The sequence below is a fragment of the Lissotriton vulgaris genome, chromosome 5, assembly GCF_964263255.1.
Source record: "Lissotriton vulgaris chromosome 5, aLisVul1.2, whole genome shotgun sequence".
Lineage (NCBI taxonomy): Eukaryota > Metazoa > Chordata > Amphibia > Caudata > Salamandridae > Lissotriton > Lissotriton vulgaris.
The window spans coordinates 752,004,415-752,030,482 of record NC_141693.1 but is presented as its reverse complement, the minus strand read 5'-3'; the positions used below and the strand labels follow the sequence as shown (position 1 = coordinate 752,030,482).

At 48.9% G+C, this 26,068-nt stretch overlaps 1 protein-coding gene across 1 annotated transcript in view; it reads left to right on the top strand.

The window, feature by feature from the left end:
• The first annotated feature begins 2,633 nt into the window (after positions 1 to 2,633).
• The window catches only part of LOC147711503 (phospholipase A2, membrane associated-like), a 319,182-nt gene continuing 295,747 nt past the window's right edge, over positions 2,634 to 26,068 (top strand). Inside the window, exon 1 of the mRNA XM_086922195.1 lies at positions 2,634 to 2,902. Within this exon, the coding sequence (XP_086778321.1) occupies positions 2,758 to 2,902 (145 nt within the window). The 5' untranslated portion in view covers positions 2,634 to 2,757. The remainder of the gene's footprint in view (positions 2,903 to 26,068) is intronic.

Here is a 26,068-nt window from a genome sequence, read left to right as displayed (position 1 = left end):
AATGGCTTGTACTGTAATTGATTTAGCATCACTGACTTCCCTCCCCTCATGAGCATTGTCCTCCTGCAGCCCTATTTTTACCCTAAGTTCAGGTTTGTGTGGATCCTGGGTGTTACTAGCTAGTCTGGTCTCCCTCGACTCCTTCTTTTCCTCCTCTGAGTCCAGAGGGGTTTGGTCTGATGTAGTGGTATACGCAGAGAAAGAGGGAATAAGACAGTCTCTGACTGTCTTAGAGAGCCCCCCTCTGTTTCTAAATAGGAGAAAACCTTACTTCTGGTGACAATCTTTGTGCACTGTGAGGGCTTGATGAGCCTTAAGGTTTTTACAGGGATCATTGTTCATTAAAAAAGAAAAAAGTGAAAAAATAGCCACAAAAAAATGTTGCCTTTGCTTACCAGTGGCCACCTCCACCCACCGTCTTGGGCGTGACTCAGAAGATATGAGATAGCAATCATTATGATATCCTTGGTGGGGACAGGCCAATATTGTCCCTCGGCTCTTATCAGAGTCTAGCTGGCGGACCTCTTCTGTAATGGGAATCAGCTTTCTGGTCACTGATGAGAACCCTCTGTTTCTCAGAACAAACTACTCTGCACCTTGAAGCCCCTTTGCCGTCTTGTTGCATACCCCAACCAAGCAGGACTCCCCCAACCTGAAGAGAACAGTGAAGGGTGGGGGTAGAGGTGTGGCAAGATGTAACTAAGATTGGTGAAGACCAAACTTCAGAACTCCAAAGAGACACGCACACTTGGACGAGAAGCTAGAAGGAGAATCAGTGCCTCAATTAAAGCCAAGTCCAGGTCCAAATGCACCAAGAGCACTGCCCTAAGACAACGCAGTAGGCCCGTTGAAAAACTAGAACAACTAAAATGCTGAGAATACAAAAAACACTGCAACAAAAAACACGTTACCATGAAAAAGCTGGTGGATAAATTTCCCGCTGATGGCCACTAATAACCACCGGTGGTACTTACTCATCCCAGATGCGTCCCTGTTAGCTGCTTCTGGTATCTCAACGCTCGATTCCGGTAAACCTGCGGCTCAACGTTCCGGCCGGCAAGAAGCTCAGTGGGTATGGGTGTCGCCTCCTTCCCGATTTGTCCCCTGCCTTCCAGGATGTGATTCCAGCATTCAAGCCAGAGTGGTGTCAGAGTCGGCAAGAAGAGCTGAGATTCAACAGCACGCGATTCAGTGGCAGGAGGACGAGTGTGAGACCTGTGGGCAGAGACATGCACGGCTGGCACCTTCTGTAGAAAATCTTCACTCACCTAATGATCCTTATGCCCTGGAAGAATGTGCAGTTTTCTTATCACTGTCCACTCAACAGCATCTCTAAACCAATAGATGTTTCCGTTTCCTACAACTAATGTACCACAATCTTTGTTTTAGCCAGTATGAAATCCACCATTGATGTAATGCTGGTTCAGGTCTAATAATGTATTTATTGTGGGTTTCCTTAAATAGCTTTGCCAATGCTTGTTCAAGTAGCAGGGCAGAATGTTGAGCTTAGTAATAAGAAAGTTTCTGCCTGGCATTGGCGTCAAATCACACCTATGGATGAGAAGTTGAAGCCACTATGTACAGCCTGGGTGACAGGCTTGCCAAGTGCAGGGATCATAGCATTATGGCAAGTTTCTTAGAATCTTTTGTACACCACTGTGAAATCTCACACTCGAATGGAACCTCTTTTCTACCACCCACACGTGTTATTGGATCCCTGATGGCAAAGAGAATGAAAAATGAGGCAAGCAGGTGAAAGAGGTGCAGTCTCCCTGACGCAAATTATATACATATGTCTTGATCTGCCCAGCTTTGTGGCCCTTCTGGCAAGATATGGGTAAGGTACTGTCAACTGTGCTACATTCTGCCATTCAGGTGAGCCCCCTCTTGCTTCATTTTGGCACTGAAAACTGAAAACTGTAACAAAATGGAGGGGAATGTGTTTAATTTGATCAGGTTGCTCTTTTACACGGAGTTGCTGTCTAGGAAGGAAATCTGTAGGAAGTGTTCACAAGTGGACCCTCCATGGATGACTGTCTTGGAGCGGTTAAAGGTGTGTATGCTTTGAAGGAGGCAGGGGATGCAGGCAGGTCTCACAAGTGGTGGGTACCTTTTGAGAGATGGTTAAACGTTATGGAACCAGTTAATATGGTCCACTCATTATACCTGGCTCCCATAAAATGTAAAGGTTGTTCGATATGAGAGCATTTGCCATGAGTAAGTAGAGTAAGTAGAGTATTACCAGGCGATGTAGCTCAGAAGTAGAACTCGAGTGGGATGTCAAAGGCGCCTTTGCTTTTGGTGGCACTTTGTGGGGGATATGAGGACAATAAAAAAATGCATGTTCTAATAGCAATACTGCTTCTGGCCACGCACACATGTACGATAGGGAAAGATGATTCATTGACGCATCAGACGCCTTTGATATGTATTATATCATGATTGGGATGTCTTTGAAGCTGATTAGCAGAGTGTTGTAACCACACTATCAAGGTAAATAAAGGAAATAGGCACTGGGAAAACCCCTGCCCAGGCCTTCAAGTATGTGAAGTATTACCTCCACGTAACATGGGCTACATGTCGCCCATCAGTGCCAACAAAGCAATCCTGGAACAGTACACAGGTACGTATTTACTTTGTTCTGGTCGCGTGAGGGGGTGAGCAGCATCTGAGTCTTTTGCTTCCTCTACCCAGTACACCGCCCGATGTTCCTGCTCGGCGACTGATGTTTGCTCAAGGTTTCTGGCGACGTTTTGGATGATGCAGCCACAGACAATATTTAAAAACCGGCAGCCCTCACCAGTAACTAGAGCACTTGCTGTTGTCGCCGTCGACCCGGGACCTGCCAGAGACTGTCTGAACATGAAGGCTGCCTTCCTCTTGGCCGTGTTCACAGGCTGCCGTGAGTATAGTGCAGACGGGCAGGACTGTGGGGAGGCTCAGTGCTTTTAGTGGGTCGGGTCTCACCGGTGCTGAGCACCGGTAGTTTTTTAAAGGTGGCCTCGAAACGTGTCTCTATCGGGCTCTGTTTTGTGCCCTGGCACAGCCGGTCCGTTTTTTCAGGACTGCATTGACAGCAGGCATGTTGATGTGCGCTGCTCACATTGCTCACTTCGCACTAGTGGAGAAGTTATGGCATGACGTTATGCCAGGTGAGCGTCGTAGAGGAAGGAAAATCATTAAGAGAGTCATTTTCTCTCTGGAATTCCCTTCTCTTTTTGAAACTCTGGAGCAACAACACTGTCTTGGTGTCACCAGTGCTTTGGGTGCAAGCTTATTCAATATTATATACAAGCCATAGTTCTTGCTTATTTATCTTATGCATCTAACAACCATTGACAAAGCCAATAGTCCTGACTTCTTGTAGGTATGATGTTGCTTGTTGTACCATATATCTGGAAGCAATGACAGAAACAGCAAAATACAAGTCTGGCGACACACTATGCTAAACAGATTTTTAGCTTATGTGTTTTTAAGCCACGCACTAAATTACATTGACCACGCCCCTTTGAAAGACCCCCCAGTTTTTTCATCCCACTTAAAACCCTGGGGAGGCTACATTAGAGGTGTCAGGAACACGCACCAACAGTATCAGCCCTAATAGAGCAGTGCTTGGCAGGATGTGATGGTTCTGAATAAATACAGGGCTCTCCAGAGAAAGGCAGTGTTGCAGAAGGGTAGGTCTGTGTGTAGGAAACCAATATCATGTAAAGTCCCACTCTGTTGTGGCAGGTCTGGCTCTGTGACGGGTAAGTGTTGGTGCAGAGATGCCAATAGCCAGGGGCGGATTGGCACAGCTGGCATTCGCGCATTGGCCGCAGGGCCGGTGTGTTGGTGCCCTCTGTGGGTCGTTTTTTCCCCCTTGTTTCCCAGCCCACACAGGGCACTGGACAGATATAATGAAAAGCTGCCTCGGTGGGGAGTGTGTCATATAGCTTTTGGGCGATGATTAGTTGTGGTCTCTCTTTGACCCCCTGCCTTGCCAACCTATTGCCCTGAAGGTGGGCTGGGAAGCTGGGGACTGTATGCGAGAATCGACCTCCCAGGGGGCCAGGTGTTGCTCAGGCCAGCGAGCCATTCTCACCTCAGCCCCCCTGGGGCCACACAGCCCAGAAAAGGTGTTTTCGTCTGACACCTCGCACATGGGGCTTCTCATTCAGGGCACTGGTGGGTTGTGCTGGGGCCTTGCTGTGGGGGACAGGTGATGTTGTGGACTTGATCCATCTTCACACCCCTCCTCCCCGCCCCTCTGGGTGGCACATCAGTGGTGTTTTATGCTTTATATCCTCCCCTGTCAGGTCATTGCCCAAAGGCAGTAGAGGACTTGGGAGTACTTGAGTAATTTAGTAATAAAAATGGGCCTGGCAGTTCTGTTGCTGAGGCAATGGGGGGCTGGGGGCAGTGTTAGTAATGTTGTAAGTGAAAGGGCCTCCCTGTTGTCCTATTGCTGAGGGTGTCGGCCATTGTCACCTTGCCCCCAGTGTCCTTCCAAAGAACAATATCCTCCACTTTCATGGCTTGCGGGTGTATAGGCATATGTGGCCTGAAGGTCAGAGATGGGGGATCAGATTTGAGTCCAGGCGTCTGCTCTCAACAGCCTGTGATTCTGAGCAAATCACTTCATCTCCCAGGCCCATAAATAAAACATCTGATCTTGTGTACTGTAATTGATTCACATGAATAGCGCTTAAATAGCTTTTGCCTTGGGTTGGGTTCACAATATATATAACTGTCAAAAAGAAGAATGGCAATAAAAAACAAGCATTGGCAATGCCAATAGGTTGCGCATTCGCAAGAGTTAGAGCTATCGGCGCTACAAATGACAATGTGTTTTACCCATTTGTTATGGAATGGAGTGGAAGTATGAGGTATGGAGTGCAATTATCAGGGTTGGATTTGAATTGCTAGTTGTGGAATAGTGTGACGTAGAATTATGTGGCAAGGTGTGCAGTGGAATTATGTAGATAGTAATTATGTGGTTTTGAGTGTACTGGAGTTTTGTGGAGTGGGATTTATCCAAGGGTGGGCTTCACGATCCTTCGCTCTGTGTATCCTTAGACTGGGGTATGAAGTAGTCTCCAGGAAGGGGGAGATAGAGGTATAGCCGGTGTCTGGGTGAGGGAGGTCCATAGGATGGAAGACCAGGAGAGCGGTCCGGAGAGAGTTTTGGTGCTCAACAGATTGTCTGTGTGAGGGATGAGAAATACTTCAGTAAAGACGAGAAGGGATGGGACATGGTAGAGTTCAGGAAAGTCTACTGGTCGGGTCTGAACGAGGGACAATGGCCAACGAGAGAGCTGGACAAATATGGGTATGGTTTGTGTAGGAATGCCTAGTTTGTGATTTGCCTAAGTAGTGTGGGTTTCAAATGTGCGTGCAGCAGTTGTGGTGCAGGACACAGTTCTTCTGTAACACTGATGACTGACTTGGTCAGAAGCCACTGCCTGTCCATTCTGCAAACAGGTGACACAATACCCGGCTGCAGCACATTACACAATGCTGTGAAACCAGCCACACCACATGTGCACGATGCAAATCTGCATACTCACTGCCTGCCTACAGTCACTTACTACCTTTATTGATGTGGCTCGTCTGACTGTGGCTTTACCCCGTGGTCCTTACATGGCCAGTTGCTGAGCATCAAAGAAGGGCAGGATCAAGAACACCTTGAAGTAATGCAGAACCTAACTTCTGGCCCCTTATAGTGCTTGCCCGACATGCTGCATGCTAAGGGCTGGCATCAGTGTCTGAGAGGGGAAATGAGTGTTGAGTCCTGGCGAGGAGGTCAGTCAGGCCACACCTGCACCAACACACCAGGTGACAGGCAGGGGGCAGAGGCTCTTGATCACGGAAATAGGGATGATCATGATAGAGTAGTTCCCGGCTACTCCATCCAACTGTTGGCACACAGAGTGCAGGATCCTCCGGGCTCACATCTCGCTCTTCCTCTGGGATAGGGCAAGTAGAGACAGAAGGAGCCGGGGAGGAACTGTCCTCTTACTCTCATTACCTACCTACTTCTTCCTCTCTCTTTAGCTATATTCCTTTCTCCCGGATATCCAATCTTTCTGTCTTTACCTTCAGACTTTCCCCATCACACCTATCACTACAGGATTTCTAGTTCTACTTCACCTCTCTTTACCTCTTTTTCCCCAGCCCTCCAGTTGGCACTACCCAGCAGAACTGGAGATCACTGTCTGACCACAGTAGTGTGTAAAAAGGAGAGAGAGACCCCTTGTAGCCAAGGGAGTAGGGTACTCTTGACAAGTACAAAAATATTCCCTTGGGTTATGAAAGGAACAGAATACAAGGTTCAACTCACAACTAGGTCGTACCTCACAAGGCGCACAATAATACAACTCATCAAGGAAAATCCCACCTAATGTTTAATTCAATTGCTAAATATCATCGAAGTTTTACAAACATCTTTTATTATTAAAAAACTGGTTACAATGGAACATTTAATACACATCCTATCTATCACACTTTTATGGAAAACAATTGATAAAAACAATTAATGTAAAATCCCCAATTACAATCAATTGACACAATATACCATGACATAAAAAGAGAACAATGGTTAGACAGTGTATGTTGTCTTTCAAAGAAACATATTCTATGGGACAGTTTAAAATCCTGGCCTCAATACACTCATTTTCGTATCTGCAGGTCCAAATTTTCCCTTGGATAATGTACACTGATGTGTCGACGTGTTTCGATGGGTTTAATAATTCTGTCTTTATCAAGACAATAGTTAGTTTGTTTCTCTCTGTATTCCTTATAGTATAGCTTGGTTTACATGCGATGTATAAAGCAAGTATATATAAAGACATTTTTATTTAAATTACACAAAAATGCTAATTACAATGGCAAACACAGTCTACAAAAAACCTTATTTTTTTAATGTTTTGCTTTGTTATGCACATCTTTGAAAACCAATTAAGCACCATTTAAAAACCACAATGATTCTACATGATTATTGTGTACAGCCACTAAAACAAATCTAAATTCACCATTTGTAAAAACACTGTGCCTCTATCTATAATTTTTTTAATTCATTGGAAAATCATGAGTCACATTTCTATACTCATTAACGAATGGATCTCATATTGGGCACAGTAGTGGACACAAAGAAAGAGGGGAGGTAGGCAAGGCAGCAAAAGGTACTTACATTCAGGGAAAAGTGCAACATTTGTAAAGGAGCTACATTTTATTTCTTTTGAGTGTTTTGCAGAACGTATTTCTTCACTGTTTGTCGTTAGAGGTTCTATTCTCCATGGCAGAGGTTCAGAGTTGCTCTTCCCGTTACTTTTGTTATTACATGTTCTATTCCCAGAGATTCCAGTCTAATCCTTTCTCCTACACTTTGTACTAGATTTCTGATTTATGTGATGATCAGAGACAACAACATTGCTGGTTAGGAAAGAGTATCTAACTACATTGTGCAGGGCATTAAGATTGCAAGTAAGTATTCAGTTATCAGAACTGCAGTACCCCTAGTCGTGATTAATGTTACTGGCTCTATAAGCTTTAAAATGCTTAATTTACCAAAAATGTCTCTACAAATGACACCTCTGAGAGTAGCCAAATGGTGTTTTGTGAAAGGGCACGCCCCGCGAATGTAGGCCATTTTTTTAGGCAGTGCCGGGGCCAAATTGTGATCCCAATCCGACCCTGCCAATAGCTCTCAGTAGAGTGCCAAGGCTCTGTAAACAAGCGCACGGCCCTGCAGAGGTTGGATCTGTAGGAGTGCATCGGTTTTACAGGAGGCCACTTGTCTGACCTGGAAGGCAAGGGCTAACATAATTATGTGCGAGGTCTCCTCTCTGTGCAGAGGGAAGGGGCCTCTGTAGGATGCCGTGACTCTGTGTCTGTAGGACACAGAGTTCTGTGCAGCATGCCACAGGATAGTACAGGAGCACATGGATCTGTCGCTACAGAGACTCCTCGTCAGACTTCCTGTGGCTCTCCAAATGCTCTTCTCATCTACAAAAGGTAGGGAATTTTAAACTTTTAAAATATATAATCAGCCTAACATTTTTTAAAAATATTCTATAGTTCATGTTTTTTTTCTATATTCATATTCCTTAACAGTGAATTCATCATTACAGACAATCATTTTTTGTATCTTTTTTTAAACATTTTTAAAAAAAATAACTTGCACGTTTTAAAACCCACCAAGTAGACCCTTGTCAAGTGTAATACCTTAAGCTAGCCCTGGCTGTGCAGCTAACCACACTTGACTGCAAAAAAAAACAACACAGGCACAGTAGTTGACTGAAAAGTGTGTTCAGACAGAAAATGAAATGACTCACATGGCACAGTGCCACTTGGTAGCCAGTGACCCTGCACCTCCTGCGATGGTCACTAGGCTCTGCGGACTCTCGAGTAGTGACCGTTGATTAAAACTTCTAGTTGTTTTTGAGCTGCCTCTTGGGAGCTTGAAAGCAGAATCCAGGTTTTTCATACCTCCATGGACATTGCTAAACTCTGCACAGTGCACCCTCAACCAGAGAGCTATGGCCTGTTCATGATCACTCTGGCCTTCCTCAAGACCACAATGCAGAGTCCACAGAGCGAGGCTTAGGGTGCATGCAACTATGATAGCACAGAGACGGAGAGTGTAGTGCTGGAAATAAAAGTTTTATCCCGGATCCATCCTCCTCAAAGATTTTGCTCTCTCTCCCTACGCAGGTTTGCAGACTCCATGTCCAGCCGGGTCTGAGCCCCCAAGCTTTGTGTCTCGCTGTTAGACAGAATAAGCCATGGCAGGCCCATGGATTCCTAATATTTATTTATTTGTAGTAAAATGTTTTGCATTATTTGTAACTTTTTTTGCATTGGGGGTTCTTATCTCTTCGCCATGGTCAAAATTTGGAAATATCCCCCATGGAGCACCATTATGAGTTCCCGGTTAGCTCCATAGGGAGATAATTTGGCTTGAATTAATTATACTGTGCAGTAACTCAAAAGATAACTGGGATCACAAGCTATTTCCCCCGGAATGAGGAGTAGCCTGTGCACCCAGGACCAGTAATTATGGGGTCCAGTTTTGCATGATTCCCCCTTTCAGAGAAAAAAATAGCTTCAAAACTGCAAACACTCCCCAGCTGGGTGGAGCAAGTGGTAAATGTTATGGGGCTTTTTAACTCCCATGGGGCAGAGTTGGGCATGCAGTGGAAGGAGGAAAGGATGATTTTTTTCAGCTAGGGGAGTTTCTTCAGTGTCCCCCCAGCCCACCCATGCTAAAAGATGCAGCCAGACGGGGGCGGCACAACAACTGCCTGCAGCCTCAGCAGCTCCCCAGAGCCCAGTGACACTGGAAAACTTGTAATTGACATCAGGGGGCACTGCTCTGTACAACTGGTAATGGGCCCCTTAATCTATAGTCTTCAATAGGCTATGTTTACAATCAAAACATTTTTCTAGATTAGTAAATAATGCCTTGTGTTGTCTGTATGGTAAGTTTAGGGACACCTGAACGAGTTTAGGTCTCTAATGAATGAAGACATGCTGGTTGAGGCATCCAGAGCCTGAAAATCTTGGAGTACAACCAGATGTAAACAGAGAAAAAAAGTAATCCAACCCTGTTCTTAATTTGTTAACAAAATAAGTGCCAGGGCCCTTTTCGGTAGGCCACTGCAGCCTGCACCCCCATACCCTGCCAGTGCTGCCAATGAGAGCACCAATATAAAATCTAGCCATCGCACTCATACAAGTGTGGCAATTCAGACTATTTCAGGTCACACAGAGCTATAATAATGGCACGAGAGGCTGGTATTATTCATTTTCAATGCATATTGACTTAATAAACATGCTTGCTGGGCTCATCTTAAAATTAAAACAACAGCATCACCATGTAATGGACTGTCACTAGAGCCACCACTGATAATTAAGTGCCAGTGCTGAGCACTGGAAACCACTGGCACAAATTAATCACTGATCCAAACATATTTTTGGAACTTCAGTTATTTTTTGCAGAACATAAGCGCTTTTCACAGGGGAAACATAAACAAATCCTCCCAGGGCTTGGCCTAAAGGACTGGACTTCTCGTGAAGTATGCCAGTGAACCAGTTGGGATGCTCATGGACTTACATGTTGTAAGAAGTCTGCAGAAAGTCCACCTCCAGCACTGGCTATGGACCATGATGCTGAAACACCATGATCACGTTGGCCTGAGAGGCGCAGAACAAATCAGAACGTGATAAGATGAGAGTGAACCAAGCACTCAAGCCCTAAGGTTTATTACCTGAATCTCAATTAGACACTTCTGCTAGAGTGGGGACATGTTCACTATTCTTCCTAACTTTTACTTCGCCTATATTTTGAGATTTCAATTGCATAATCATTTCATTTGTCCTAATTGTTTCTCTGACCACACGTTTAGTTCCTTCTGTGTCTGATGATCCGTTGTATTATACTATACACGGTCTCAAGCTTGAAGTCTACACTCTTTGCAGATAGATCAACTTTGCTTGGCCAACCTACCCTGGAAAACCAGGGAAGCTTTAGGGGCTTTACTTTCCATCCCAGACCACGAATCCATATTCAGCAGCTTATGCTAGATATTGCTCGGTGGTTGCTAGGATCTGGAAAAAATAACACAAATAAGGAATACAGTTCAGCCACCACTTCAAAATGTTGGACAACCCACCACAGACAGACCTCAACATCTGCAGTCTGTCTGCATACAGAAATTCGTTCCACAACAAAGAATGCGTGGTGATTCTTTGTGTATGCAGGACCATTAACAATCAGTCTTTATGAGCCTGGTCCTTGTTCAAGATCCTCCGGGTTTGTGGGCTAGTTAACTGTATGTTCGGTGAATTACATGCATACCCACTGTACTAGGTAAAGAAGTCCAAATGTAAGCAGAGTGGTATGTTCCAAGATGTAATTTATTATATCCGGTTCCAGGTAATTAGAAATAAGGTAAGTAGTAAATAAGATGGTAATCGGTAGTAGCCCCACCAGGAGCAGCCTCCCTGCTGCTCAGCCTCTCATCTTAATCTGACACTCTAACCAAGACCACACTCCAATATTTTGTGACATCCGTGATATTCCGTGACATCATCCTACATTCTACAGCCATTCAAGCTGAACACATTGGTGCAAGGAAAGAAGGGGAGAAATCACGCTAAACATATCCTATTTCTTTACATAAGCAAAAGAACTATAAAGAAGAAAGGAACAACAAATGAAAAAAAAATCAAAGAAGAAAATACAACAATTGAAAGAAAATGAAACAGGGTAAAATATAGCAAGAAGTACTATCTTAAATGCAATAATACAGTGGCAAGAAATTGCAATAATACAATGGCAAGAAAATGCAATACAATACTAAAACGGCATAAAAATGGAACAATACAATAGGATGAAATTGCATTAATACAATGGCACACACACCATCCCCTTTTCTCACAAAAGAAAGGCACAACCAAAAAACAAAACATATGCCATGAAATTCTCACACCTGAAGGGACCATCAGTCTCAGGCAAAACATGAAGTAAACCACAAGTAGAAACGTAAGGCTGCGCTGTAAAGTACAAAACACGTACAACACTTGCACACCTGACATCTCAGGGACCCCTACAGTCCGTGTGTAAGATCCAATCACCAGCAAAATAAGTTATAGACATGGATAAGCCGAAAAGCACACAGCGAACCAGCACTGTAAACCAGCCTGAACCAAAACACATAACATAGAAAAGTACGTCAATGGCACATAGCTATCTCAATCATACCCACTAAGCAACAAGCACTGTGATACAGAAGTACACAGCACACCCTCACAACAAAAGAAACGAAGACTGTAACTGGGATACACTCACCCACCAAAACAGCAGAAAGATGTACTGGGATACACTCACCCAGGCAAAACAGAATAAAATGTACTGAGATGCACTCCACCACCAAACAAAATAACAAGCATTTGCAATACAATAGGTCTCGCATTAGGAAAGTTTGAGCTATTGGTATTGTAAATGACAATTTTTTTATTTATGTGTTGGTTTTGAAAATAGCTAAATTAATAGCTGTGTCATTTACAATTCCAATAGTTTTAACTTTCGCAAATGTGACACCTATAGCATTTGTAATGCAATATGTGTTTTTTATGGGCGAATTTAGCGAATTCGCGGGAAAGCCTACTCGCTGTTCGCAAAATTTGCGAACTTTTGTGAGATTGCAGAATTTTTGTATTTTTGCGAGTTCGCGAGATTTATTTCACCACGACTTTGACTTTTTACGACTTCGGGAAAGCGAGCTGTTCAAATCTCCCCCCGGATGTCAGGTGCGTGTCACATTTACTTGTTTGCTATTGTTTACACTCGCGATACGTGATAGCCGGCCCTTATGACGTATTCGTGTTCTGAAAGTCTCGCAGTGCAAGATGGCGGTATTCCATGACGTACTCGCGGTCGAAAAGTCTAGCGCGATCACGCCATGACGTGCTCACGGTCGAAAAGTCTTGCGCGATCACGCAGCAAGATCGAAAATGGTGCAGCACACGCAAACCAGGAGGAAAACAACTCGGCGAACTCAGAATCACGGTAAGTCAACGCCGCGCACGCAAGATTGTATTTTTGAAGCGCGACCAAGCAAAAAAAATTCGCCAACTCACGAATTGCGATTTTTTTGCAACTTCGCACGATCCGCAGACCGCGAAATTGCCAAAACTTTGCAAATTCCACGAGCGGAACGAATTTTCAGCCCATGCTTACTATTTATGTGACTTAGATGTATTGATATTACAAACAACAATGGATTTTAATTTTTTTAAATAATTAATACTTAAATAAAAGTTATTGTAATTTATACTGGCAATAGCTTAAACTTTGGTGAAGATTATGTTCAGTGTATTTTATTGTGACGAAAATCCAAGAACAGAAGTGAAATATTTACATCTTTTTGTGACATTTGTAATAAAGCTTGAAACATTGAGAGAACATATTTGAATCAGTTGTTGTTGAATGGTTGCACAGATTGATGCTCTTGGGGCGCTGAGTGATGTTGTGGTGGCGACGAGTGATGCTGTGGCGTTCAGTGATGCGATGGTAGCACATAGTGATGTTGTTGGGCCCCTGAGTGATGCTGTGGTGGTGCTGAGTGATGCTGTGGTGATGCGATAGACAGAGTGACTGCGATAGATAGATAGATAGATAGATAGATAGATAGATAGATAGATAGATAGATAGATAGATAGATAGATAGATAGATAGATAGATAGATAGATAGATAGATAGATAGATAGATAGATAGATAGATAGATAGATAGATAGATAGATAGATAGATAGATAGATAGATAGATAGATAGAGGGCAATACAAAGATAGAGGGAGGGCGATAGATAGAGGGAGGGCGAAAGGTAGATAGAGGGAGGGCGATAGATAGATTGAGGAAGGGCGATAGATAGAGTGAGGGAGGGCGATAGATAGAGTGAGGGAGGGCAATGGATAGAAAGAGTGAGGGAGGGAGGACGATAGATAGATTTATAAAGTGAGGGAGGACGATAGATAGATTGATAAAGTGAGGGAGGGCGATAGATAGATAGATAGATAGATAGAGAGGGAGGGCCATAGATAGATATATAGATAGATAGATAGATAGATAGATAGATAGATAGACAGATAGATAGATAGATAGATAGATAGATAGATAGATAGATAGATAGATAGATAGATAGAGTGAGGGCGATAGAGTGAGTGAGGGCAATAGAGAGAGTGAGGGCGATAGAGTGAGTGAGGGCGGTAGAGTGAGTGAGGACGGTAGAGTGAATGAGGGCGGTGGAGTGAGGGTGGTAGAGTGAGGGTGGTAGAGTGAGGGTGGTAGAGCGAGGGAGGTAGAGTTAGGGCAGTAGAGTGAGGGCGGTAGAGCGGTAGAGTGAGGGCAGTAGATTCGTAGAGTGAGGAAGGTAGAGTGGTAGAGTGAAGGCAGTAGAGTGAGGGTGGTAGAGTGGTAGAGTGAGGGCAGTAGAGTGAGGGTGGTAGAGTGAGGGCAGTAGCCTGGTAGAGTGAGGGCGGTAGAGTGGTAGAGTGAGGGCGGTAGCCTGGTAGAGTGGTAGAGTGAGAGTGGTAGAGTGGTAGAGTGAGGGCAGTAGAGTGGCAGAGTGAGGGCGGTAGAGTGTTAGAGTGAGGGCGGTAGAGTGAGGGCTGTAGAGCGGTAGAGTGAGGGTGGTAGAGTGGTGGAGTACGGCATAGTACGGAGTCCGCACTCCTTTCCACCACTGAACACCTCCGGAGGATTATGGACACCGGTCAGAGTGCTGCGCTGATACTGCTCGATCTCAGCGCAGCCTTTGACACGTCTCCCATGATATCCTATTGAGTCGCCTGGAAAGCATTGGCATCCAGGACCTGGCACTGGAATGGTTCCGTTCGTTCCTTACGAGCAGGTCCTTCCGGGTGTCAGCCCCCCCATTTATTTCCCAATCACAAGCTATCGGCCAAGGAGTCCCGCAGGCCCCTGCCCTCAGTCCATCCCTTTTTAACTTGTACATGCAGCCTCTTGCGGCAGTGGCCAAAGATTGGGATATCACGCTGGTGTCGTACGCCGACGACACACAGCTGGTAATCACCCTCAATGAGGCACCCTCCCCCGACGCCACAAGGTTTAGGGATGGACTGGCCGCCGTCGCCAACTGGATGACTGCAAACTGCCTACAACTGAATGCAGGGAAAACCGAGGTGCTGCTCCTGGGTAAGAACCCCAGTTGCTGGAACGACCTCTGGTGGCCCCCCTTGCTGGGCCCTACCCCCCTCCCAAATCTCTGGTTAAAAACTTGGGAGTATGGTTGGAGTCTGCGCTTAACTACCAGACCCACACCAAAAAAGTAGCCGCGACCTGTATTGGGCTGCTGAGAAGCCTTAATCCCATTCTAGGCTTTTTCGACCCCAAAACGCGGCAGCTCATCGTCCAATCCACCATCCTTGCCCAGTTGGACTACGCGAGTGTCCTTCTACTGGGCACTAACAAAGCTGAGACTACTAGATTTCAGCAAACTCAGAACTCTGCGGCCAGGGCAATAGTAGGCCTTCCCAGAAGGTGTTCCGCGAGAGCCACCATTCACAGACTCCACTGGCTTCCTGTGGAAGCCCATATTCAATTTAAGGCCCTCACTACTGCCTTCAAATTCCTTAAAACTAATGGCCCCGAACTCCTCCGTTCGCTTCTAACACCCTACACCCCCCAACGCAATCTTCGTTCTACGGGGCAACACCTAGTAGTGGTTCCCCGCACGAAGTTCTGCCGCATCGGAGGCCGCTCCTTCAGACTTCTGGGAGCTAGGCTCTGGAACTCCCTTCCCCTCCACATCCGCCGCCTTGACAACCTGTCCGCTTTTCGCAAAGCAATAAAAACTCACCTCTTCCCTCCTCTGTAAGCCTCCCCTTCTCTCCTTTTTCCTCAGTAGGTTGTGCTATGGTTCTTAGCGCCGGGACACCCCGTCGCTGGGGCAGCTGTCGCGCTCAACAAACACATAACATAACATAACATAAAGTGGTAGAGTAAGGGCGGTAGAGTGAGGGTGGTAGAGGGGTAGAGTGAGGATGGTTGAGTGGTAGAGTGAGGGCGGTAGACTGAGGGTGGTAGAGTGAGGGTGGTAGAATGAGGGTGGTAGAGTGAGGGCGGTAGAGTGGTAGAGTGAGGGAGGTAGAGTGGTAGAGTGAGGGCAGTAGAGTGAGGGTGGTAGAGTGGTAGAGTGAAGGCAGTAGAGTGAGGGCAGTAGAGTGGTAGAGTGAGGGTGGTAAAACAAGGGCGGTAGAGTGGTAGAGTGAGGGCGGTAGAGTGGTAGAGTGAGGGCGGTAGAGTGAGGACAGTAGAGTGGTGCAGTGAGGGCAGTAGAGTGAGGGCGGTAGAGTGGTAGAGTGAAGGCAGTAGAGTGAGGGCAGTAGAGTGGTAGAGTGAGGGTGGTAGAGCAAGGGTGGTAGAGTGGTGAGTGAGGGCAGTAGAGTGGTAGAGTGAGGGCAGTAGAGTGGTAGAGTGAGGGCAGTAGAGTGAGGGTGGTAGAGTAAGGGCGGTAGAGTGAGGGCGGTAGAGTGAGGGTGGTAGAGTGGTAGAGTGAGAGCGGTGAGGGCAGTAGAGTGGTAGAGTGAGGGCGGTAGAGTGAGGGCGGTAAAGTGGTAGAGTGGTAGAGTGGCGGCAGTAGAGTGGTAGAGATAGGGCGGTAGAGTGAAGGTGGTAGAGAGGTAGAGTGAGGGAGGTAGAGTGGTAGAGTGAGTGCGGTAGAGTGAGGGTAGTAGAGTGAGAGCCGTAGAGTGGTAGAGTGAGGGCGGTAGAGTGGTAGAGTGAGGACGGTTGAGCGGTAGATTGAGGCCGGCAGAGTGAGGGCGGTAGAGTGGTAGAGTGAGGGAGGTAGAGTGGTAGAGTGAGGAAGGTAGAGTGAGGGCGGTAGAGTGAGGGCGGTAGAGTGGTAGAGTGACGGTAGTAGAGTGAGGGTGGTAGAGTGGTAGAGTGAGGCCGGTAGAGCAAGGGTGGTAGAGTGGTAGAGTGAGGGTGGTAGAGTGAGGGCGGTAGAACGGTAGAGTGAGGGCAGTAAAGTAGTAGAGTGAGGGCGGTAGAGTGGTAGAGTGAGGGCAGTAGAATGAGGGCAGTAGAGTGGTAGAGTGAGGGCGATAGAGTGCTAGAGTGAGGGTGGTAGAGTGAGCGGTAGAGGGAGGGGGGTAGAGTGGTAGAGTGAGGGCAGTAGAGTGAGGGCGGTAGAGTGGTAGAGTGAGGGCGGTAGAGTGGTAGAGTGAGGGCAGTAGAGTGGTAGAGTGAGGGCAGTAGAGTGAGGGTGGTAGAGTAAGGGCGGTAGAGTGAGGGCGGTAGAGTGAGGGTGGTAGAGTGGTAGAGTGAGAGCGGTGAGGGCAGTAGAGTGGTAGAGTGAGGGCGGTAGAGTGAGGGCGGTAAAGTGGTAGAGTGGTAGAGTGGGGGCAGTAGAGTGGTAGAGATAGGGCGGTAGAGTGAAGGTGGTAGAGAGGTAGAGTGAGGGAGGTAGAGTGGTAGAGTGAGTGCGGTAGAGTGAGGGTAGTAGAGTGAGAGCCGTAGAGTGGTAGAGTGAGGGCGGTAGAGTGGTAGAGTGAGGGCGGTTGAGCGGTAGATTGAGGCCGGCAGAGTGAGGGCGGTAGAGTGGTAGAGTGAGGGAGGTAGAGTGGTAGAGTGAGGAAGGTAGAGTGAGGGCGGTAGAGTGAGGGCGGTAGAGTGGTAGAGTGACGGTAGTAGAGTGAGGGTGGTAGAGTGGTAGAGTGAGGCCGGTAGAGCAAGGGTGGTAGAGTGGTAGAGTGAGGGTGGTAGAGTGAGGGCGGTAGAACGGTAGAGTGAGGGCAGTAAAGTAGTAGAGTGAGGGCGGTAGAGTGGTAGAGTGAGGGCAGTAGAATGAGGGCAGTAGAGTGGTAGAGTGAGGGCGATAGAGTGCTAGAGTGAGGGTGGTAGAGTGAGCGGTAGAGGGAGGGGGGTAGAGTGGTAGAGTGAGGGCAGTAGAGTGAGGGCGGTAGAGTGGTAGAGTGAGGGCTGTAGAGTGGTAGAGCGAGGGTGGTAGAGTGGTAGAGTGAGGGCGGTAGAGTGAGGGTGGTAGAGTGGTAGAGTCTGGGCGGTAGAGTGAGAGCAGTAGAGTGGTAAAGTGAGGGTGGTAGAGTGAGGGTGGTAGAGCTGTAGAGTGTGGCAGTAGAGTGGTAAAGTGAGGGTGGTAGAGTGGTAGAGAGAGGGCAGTAGAGTGGTAGAGGGATGGTGGTATAGTGAGGGCGGCAGTGTGATAGAGTGAGGGCAGCATGGTGGTAGAGTGAGGGCGGTAGAGTGAGGGCAGTAGAGTGGTAGAGTGATGGCGGTATACTGAGGGCGGTAAAGTGGTAGAGTGAGGGCAGTAGAGTGGTAGAGTGAGGGTGGTAGAATGGTAGAGTGAGGGTGGTAGAGTGGTAGAGTGAGAGCGGTAGAGTGAGGGCAGTAGAGTGGTAGACTGAGGGTCGTAGAGTGAGGGCGGTAGAGTGGTAGAGTGAGGGCAGTAGAGTGAGAGCGGTAGAGTGGTAGAGTGAGAGCGATAGAGTGAGGGCGGTAGAGTGGGGGAGGTAGAGTGGTAGAGTGAGGGTGGTAGAGTGAGGGCAGAAGAGTGGTAGAGTGAGGGCAGTAGAGTGGTAGAGTGAGGGTGGTGGAGTGAGGGTGGTAGAGTGGTAGAGTGAGGGCGATAGAGTGAGGGCGGTAGAGTGAGGGTGGTAGAGTGGTAGAGTGAGGGCGGTAGAGTGGTAGAGTGAGAGCGGTAGAGTGAGGGAAGTAGAGTGGTAGAGTGAGGGCGGTAGATTGAGGGTGGTAGAGTGAGGGTCGTAGAGTGAGGGTGGTAGAGTGAGGGCGGTAGAGTGGTAGAGGGAGGGCGGTGAGGGCGGTAGAGTGGTAGATGAGGGCTGTAGACTGAGGGTGGTAGAGTGGTAGAGTGAGGCGGTAGAGTGAGGGGAGTAGAGTGAGGGTGCTAGAGCGGTAGAGTGAGGGCAGTAGAGTGGTAGGGTGAGTGCAGTAGAGTGAGTGTGGTAGAGTGGTAGAGTGAGAGCGGTAGAGTGGTAGAGTGAGGACCGTAGAGTGGTAGAGTGAGGGCCGTATAGTGAGGGTGGTAGAGTTAGGGCGGTAGAGTGAGGGCGGTATAGAGTGGTAGAGTGAGGGCGGTAGAGTGAGGGTGGTAAACTAGATCGCCATTGCCGGCGAGGCACGAGGCCATGCCCACTCCGAGGCCACGCGCCCCGCCCTCCTTCACCTCTTAAAATTATGTGCATCCACCGTACGCGCAGCGGACGATCGCAGCGGGGGCGCCTAAGGCAAGCCCGTCTTCGCCCGTCCTCGCCAAGTCATCGCCTCTCGCCAGTTCCCCAGCTCAAAAAACACGGACGACATACCACTACGACAAAGACCGTCTCTGGGCACTCAACCCGGGCCCACGCTGTGACAAGTTAGAGGGCTGCATTGGACAAACTGCTCTTCAATGTAAGTCCTGTAAATTAGTTATATCGGAGCCACGACTACCCCGCCACAAAGCTATTAGAAGTAACCAGGCCTCGCTCACTATCTCCCAGCTCAATGTCAGGTCCTTGGTAAAACACCATGCTGAGGTGAAAACGCTTCTGATAGACGAGAACCCAGATATTATGTTCTTGTGTGAAACCTGGCTTAGAGATGAACTAACTAGCATCCCTAATCTAACGTTACCGGATGGGTTCTCTATGACCTCTATTAATAGAGACTCTAGGGGAGGCGGCATTGCCGCCATCTATAGAACATCTTTTACTTGCTCATTTATAAAGGAAGACATTACGGGCTGCGAATGCGCGCGTTTTAAAATCACCACTAGTCCTCACTTCTCCCTCTCTGGCCTTTTTATTTATAGACCCCCGGGGCCCTCCTCTAAATTCATAGAGGAGTTCCTAGAGATAGCCCATGCATTGATCACTAGCTCCACTAACTTTACGATCCTAGGGGACTTAAACCTTCACCTTGATGCCATCTCGGATCCTACCATTAGTAATCTCCTAGCGGACCTAACAGCCCTGCAGCTGACCCCCCTTATACAATCCTCCACTCACTCTGCTGGTCACATACTTGACCCGGTTTTCACTAACATTCCAGAAGCCAGAGCTGATCCTCCTAAACCCATGGGCTGGACTGATCACTCCCTCGTCACATTTGTGATTCCGGTCGGTACCCAATCCAACAGGGCGGCACCCGCCTCCTGTCTTAAACGGCCCTGGCACAAACTCCATAATATGGACCTTTCTGCCAGCTTAGGAGAACCCAATTTCGATTTTACAAACAACATTAACACGTCGTATGCTGCTTTTCAAGATTGGATCACCAAAGGACTGGACTCTATTATACCGGCCAAGTGGACTAGAGGACGTAACACCCCCTCTAACCCTTGGTATGATGAGAACTTGAAAGTACTTAGAAAGGAATGCAAAAGAGCGGAACGGCACTGGAGGAAAGACTACAGCCACGAGGACAAACATTCTTATTTGGCCATACTCAAATCTTACCACAAAGCTATACGCACTGCCCGTGCAGCCTTCTATGCCAAGGAAATCGAGTCCAGCCCCAACCCCATGAATTTTTTCTTAAAATAGTCCAAAAATTACAAAACGGTGGCAACCCTGCCTCATTTATCTCCTCCACACAGCAGTGTGAAGACCTCGCCACTTTCTTTACAGAAAAGGTGAGGAAGATTTACAACTCCTTCTCACACAACCCCTCGGACCACACTAGCTCTCCCAACACCCCCTTCAAGGGTTCCAGGCTCACCTGTCTGCCAGCTATTTCTCATGAGGATCTAGCTAAATTCTGCAGGAAGGTGAAATCCGGTGCCCCCTCAGATCCTATGAGACCAGCCCGTTTTCTAGGAGCTTTGGTCTTCTTTCTCCCCTCTCTGGCCTCGCTCCTCAATCTCTCCTTTTCATCGGCCACAATACCCATATGTTGGAAACAGGCCTGGGTCACTCCCATTATAAAAAAACCCACCCTAGACCCCACAAAACCGGAGAACTACAGGCCCGTCTCACTGCTCCCCTGGGTGTCCAAGCTAGCATAGGCTCATGCGAACACCGTACTTAATGACCATATGGCGGGAAATAACATCTTGGACCCCTCCCAACACGGGTTTAGGCCTGGGCATAGTACGGAGTCCGCACTCCTTTCCACCACTGAACACCTCCGGAGGATTATGGACACCGGTCAGAGTGCTGCGCTGATACTGCTCGATCTCAGCGCAGCCTTTGACACGGTCTCCCATGATATCCTATTGAGTCGCCTGGAAAGCATTGGCATTCAGGACCTGGCACTGGAATGGTTCCGTTCGTTCCTTACGAGCAGGTCCTTCCGGGTGTCAGCCCCCCATTTATTTCCCAATCACAAGCTATCGGCCAAGGAGTCCCGCAGGGCTCTGCCCTCAGTCCATCCCTTTTTAACTTGTACATGCAGCCTCTTGCGGCAGTGGCCAAAGATTGGGATATCACGCTGGTGTTGTACGCCGACGACACACAGCTGGTAATCACCCTCAATGAGGCACCCTCCCCCGACGCCACAAGGTTTAGGGATGGACTGGCCTCCGTCGCCAACTGGATGACTGCAAACTGCCTACAACTGAATGCAGGGAAAACCGAGGTGCTGCTCCTGGGTAAGAACCCCAGTTGCTGGAACGACCTCTGGTAGCCCCCCTTGCTGGGCCCTACCCCCCTCCCAAATCTCTGGTTAAAAACTTGGGAGTATGGTTGGGCTCTGCGCTTAACTACCAGACCCACACCAAAAAAGTAGCCGCGACCTGTATTGGGCTGCTGAGAAGCCTTAATTCCATTCTAGGCTTTTTCGACCCCAAAACGCGGCAGCTCATCGTCCAATCCACCATCCTTGCCCAGTTGGACTACGCGCGTGTCCTTCTACTGGGCGCTAACAAAGCTGAGACTACTAGATTTCAGCAAACTCAGAACTCTGCGGCCAGGGCAATAGTAGGCCTTCCCAGAAGGTGTTCCGCGAGAGCCACCATTCACAGACTCCACTGGCTTCCTGTGGAAGCCCGTATTCAATTTAAGGCCCTCACTACTGCCTTCAAAATCCTTAAAAATAATGGCCCCGAACTCCTCCGTTCGCTTCTAACACCCTACACCCCCCAACGCAACCTTCGTTCTACGGGGCAACACCTAGTAGTGGTTCCCCGCACGAAGTTCTGCCGCATCGGAGGCCGCTCCTTCAAACTTCTGGGAGCTAGGCTCTGGAACTCCCTTCCCCTCCACATACGCCGCCTTGACAACCTGTCCGCTTTTCGCAAAGCAATAAAAACTCACCTCTTCCCTCCTCTGTAAGCCTCCCCTTCTCTCCTTTTTCCTCAGTAGGTTGTGCTATGGTTCTTAGCGCCGGGACACCCCGTCGCTGGGGCAGCTGTCGCGCTCAACAAACACATAACATAACATAAAGTGGTAGAGTGAGGGTGGTAGAGGGGTAGAGTGAGGGTGGTTGAGTGGTAGAGTGAGGGTGGTAGACTGAAGGGTGGTAGAGTGAGGGTGGTAGAATGAGGGTGGTAGAGTGAGGGCGGTAGAGTGGTAGAGTGAGGGAGGTAGAGTGGTAGAGTGAGGGCAGTAGAGTGAGGGTGGTAGAGTGGTAGAGTGAAGGCAGTAGAGTGAGGGCAGTAGAGTGGTAGAGTGAGGGTGGTAGAGCAAGGGCGGTAGAGTGGTAGAGTGAGGGCGGTAGAGTGGTAGAGTGAGGGCGGTAGAGTGAGGACGGTAGAGTGGTGCAGTGAGGGCAGTAGAGTGAGGGCGGTAGAGTGGTAGAGTGAAGGCAGTAGAGTGAGGGCAGTAGAGTGGTAGAGTGAGGGTGGTAGAGCAAGGGTGGTAGAGTGGTGAGTGAGGGCAGTAGAGTGGTAGAGTGAGGGCAGTAGAGTGGTAGAGTGAGGGCAGTAGAGTGAGGGTGGTAAAGCAAGGGCGGTAGAGTGAGGGCGGTAGAGTGAGGGTGGTAGAGTGGTAGAGTGAGAGCGGTGAGGGCAGTAGAGTGGTAGAGTGAGGGCGGTAGAGTGAGGGCGGTAAAGTGGTAGAGTGGTAGAGTGGGGGCAGTAGAGTGGTAGAGATAGGGCGGTAGAGTGAGGGTGGTAGAGAGGTAGAGTGAGGGAGGTAGAGTGGTAGAGTGAGTGCGGTAGAGTGAGGGTAGTAGATTGAGAGCCGTAGAGTGGTAGAGTGAGGGCGGTAGAGTGGTAGAGTGAGGGCGGTTGAGCGGTAGAGTGAGGGCGGTAGACTGAGGGTGGTAGAGTGAGGGTGGTAGATTGAGGCCGGCAGAGTGAGGACGGTAGAGTGGTAGAGTGAGGGAGGTAGTGTGGTAGAGTGAGGACAGTAGAGTGAGGGCGGTAGAGTGAGGGCGGTAGAGTGGTAGTGTGACGGCAGTAGAGTGTGGGTGGTAGAGTGGTAGAGTGAGGCCGGTAGAGCAAGGGTGGTAGAGTGGTAGAGTGAGGGTGGTAGAGTGAGGGTGGTAGAATGGTAGAGTGAGGGCAGTAAAGTGGCAGAGTGAGGGCGGTAGAGTGGTAGAGTGAGGGCGGTAGAATGAGGGCAGTAGAGTGGTAGAGTGAGGGCGATAGGGTGCTAGAGTGAGGGTGGTAGAGTGGTAGAGTGAGCGGTAGGTGGAGGGCGGTAGAGTGGTAGAGTGAGGGCAGTAGAGTGAGGGCGGTAGAGTGGTAGAGTGAGGGTGGTAGAGTGGTAGAGTGAGGGTGGTAGAGTGGTAGAGTGAGGGCGGTAGAGTGAGGGCGGTAGAGTGGTAGAGTCCGGGCAGTAGAGTGAGGGCAGTAGAGTGGTAGAGTGAGGGTGGTAGAGCTGTAGAGTGCGGCAGTAGAGTGGTAAAGTGAGGGCAGTAGAGTGGTAGAGAGAGGGCAGTAGAGTGGTAGAGGGATGGTGGTAGAGTGGTAGAGTGAGAGCGGTAGAGTGAGGGCAGTAGAGTGGTAGAATGAGGGCTGTAGAGGGAGGGCGGTAGAGTGGTAGAGTGAGGGCGGTAGAGTGAGGGCGGTAGAGTGAGGGCAGTAGAGTGGTAGAGTGATGGCGGTATACTGAGGGCGGTAGAGTGGTAGAGTGAGGGCAGTAGAGTGGTAGAGTGAGGGCAGTAGAATGGTAGAGTGAGGGCGGTAGAGTGGTAGAGTGGGAGCGGTAGAGTGAGGGCAGTAGAGTGGTAGAATGAGGGCTGTAGAGGGAGGGCGGTAGAGTGGTAGAGTGAGGGCGTAGAGTGAGGGTGGTAGAGTGGTAGAGTGAGAGCGGTAGAGTGAGGGCAGTAGAGTGGGGGAGGTAGAGTGGTAGAGTGAGGGTGGTAGAGTGAGGGCAGAAGAGTGGTAGAGTGAGGGCGGTAGAGTGGTAGAGTGAGGGTGGTGGAGTGAGGGTGGTAGAGTGGTAGAGTGAGGGCGAAAGAGTGAGGGCGGTAGAGTGAGGGTGGTAGAGTGGTAGAGTGAGGGCGGTAGAGTGGAAGAGTGAGAGCGGTAGAGTGAGGGCAGTAGAGTGGTAGAGTGAGGGTGGTAGAGTGAGGGTGGTAGAGTGAGGGTGGTAGAGTGAGGGTGGTAGAGTAAGGGCGGTAGAGTGGTAGAGTGAGGGCGGTGAGGGCGGTAGAGTGGTAGATGAGGGCTGTAGACTGAGGGCGGTAGAGTGGTAGACTGAGGGCAGTAGAGTGCTAGAGATAGGGCAGTAGAGTGAGGGTGGTAGAGCGGTAGAGTGAGGGCAGTAGAGTGGTAGGGTGAGTGCAGTATAGTGAGTGTGGTAGAGTGGTAGAGTGAGAGCGGTAGAGTTGTAGAGTGAGGGCCGTAGAGTGGTAGAGTGAGGGCCGTAAAGTGAAGGTGTTAGAGTTAGGGCGGTAGAGTGAGGGTGGTAGAGTGGTAGAGTGAGGGCGGTAGAGTGAGGGCGGTAAAGTGGGGGTGGTAGAGGGGTAAAGTGAGGGTGGTTGAGTGGTAGAGTGAGGGCGGTAGACTGAGGGTGGTAGAGTGAGGGTGGTAGAGTAAGGGCGGTAGAGTGGTAGAGTGAGGGAGGTAGAGTGGTAGAGTGAGGGCAGTAGAGTGAGGGCGGTAGAGTGGTAGAGTGAAGGCAGTAGAGTGGGGGCAGTAGAGTGGTAGAGTGAGAGTGGTAGAGCAAGGGCGGTAGAGTGGTAGAGTGAGGGCGGTAGAGTGGTAGAGTGAGGGCGGTAGAGTGAGGACGGAAGAGTGGTAGAGTGAGGGTGATAGAATGAAGCAGTAGAGTGGTAGAGTGAGTGCAGTAGAGTAGTAGAGTGAGGGCAGTCGAGTGGTAGAGTGAGGGCGGTAGAGTGGTAGAGTGAGAGCGGTAGAGTGAGGGCGGTAGAGTGGTAGAGTGTGGGCTGTAGAGTGAGGGCAGTAGAGTGGTAGAGTGAGGGTGGTCGAGTGAGGGCAGTAGAGTGAGGGTGGTAGAGTGGTAGAGTGAGAGCGGTATAGCGTGGGCAGTAGAGTGGGGAAGGTAGAGTGGTAGAGTGAGAGTGGTAGAGTGAGGGCAGGAGAGTGGTAGAGTGAGGGCAGTAGAGTGAGGGTGGTAGAGCGAGGTCGATTGAGTGAGGGCGGTAGATGGGTAGAGTGAGGGTGGTGGAGTGAGGACAGTAGAGGGATAGAGTGAGGGTGATAAAGTGAGGGTGGTAGAGTGAGGGTGGTATAGTGGTAGAGTGAGGGTGGTAGAGTGATAGAGTGAGAGCGGTAGAGTGAGGGTGGTAGAGTGGTAGAGTGAGGGAGGTAGAGTGGTAGAGTGAGAGCGGTTGAGTGAGAGCTGTAGAGTGGGGGAGGTAGAGTGTTAGAGTGGTTTTTCTGTTATACTGTTAAGCCACATAGTTTCACTTCCTTTCGTCCCTCCTGTTGTCTCCGCCCGCATCCTCCCTCTATTTATGTCTCTCCTTCTCCCCTCTCTCAATGTACTAAGACTGAACTTTTTTGTCTGATGCCCGATGGAGCTACCTGGTTTAGCTGTAGGTGAGATGGGCCGTGGATTTCCTCCTTGGTCTTCACCTACCCAGTCGGTCTTTAGACAGACTTCTATCCGTCTCTCTGTATTGTCTCTTCCCTTCTCCTACCTTTTTCACCTCCCCTGCCCCCTCCACTACTTTTCTCTCTCCTTTCTCTCCTCTCCTAATTGTATTGCTGATTTTCTGAGATTTATTGTGTAATTGTTGAACTTTTTATGTTACATTATTGATTCTCATGTAAAGCGCTCTGATACCTCCGGGTCTAGCCAGCGCTATATAAAACTCTTTAAATAAATAAAATAAAATAAAGAGTGGTAGAGTGAGGGCGGTAGAGTGAGGGTGGTAGAGTGAGGGTGGTAGAGTGAGGGCAGTAGAGTGAGGACGGTAGAGTGGTAAAATGAGGGCAGTGAGGGCGGTAGAGGGGTAGAGTGAGGGCGGTAGAATGAGGGCGGTAGAGTGGTAGAGTGAGAGTGGTAGATTGAGGGCAGTAGAGTGGTAGAGATAGGGTAGTAGACTGAGGGCGGTAGAGCTGTAGAGTGAGGACAGTAGAGTTGTAGAGTGAGTGTGGTAGAGTGAGGGTGGTAGAGTGGTAGAGTGAGGGCCTTAGAGTGGTAGAGGGCGGCAGAGTGAGGGTGGTAAAGTGAGGGCGGTAG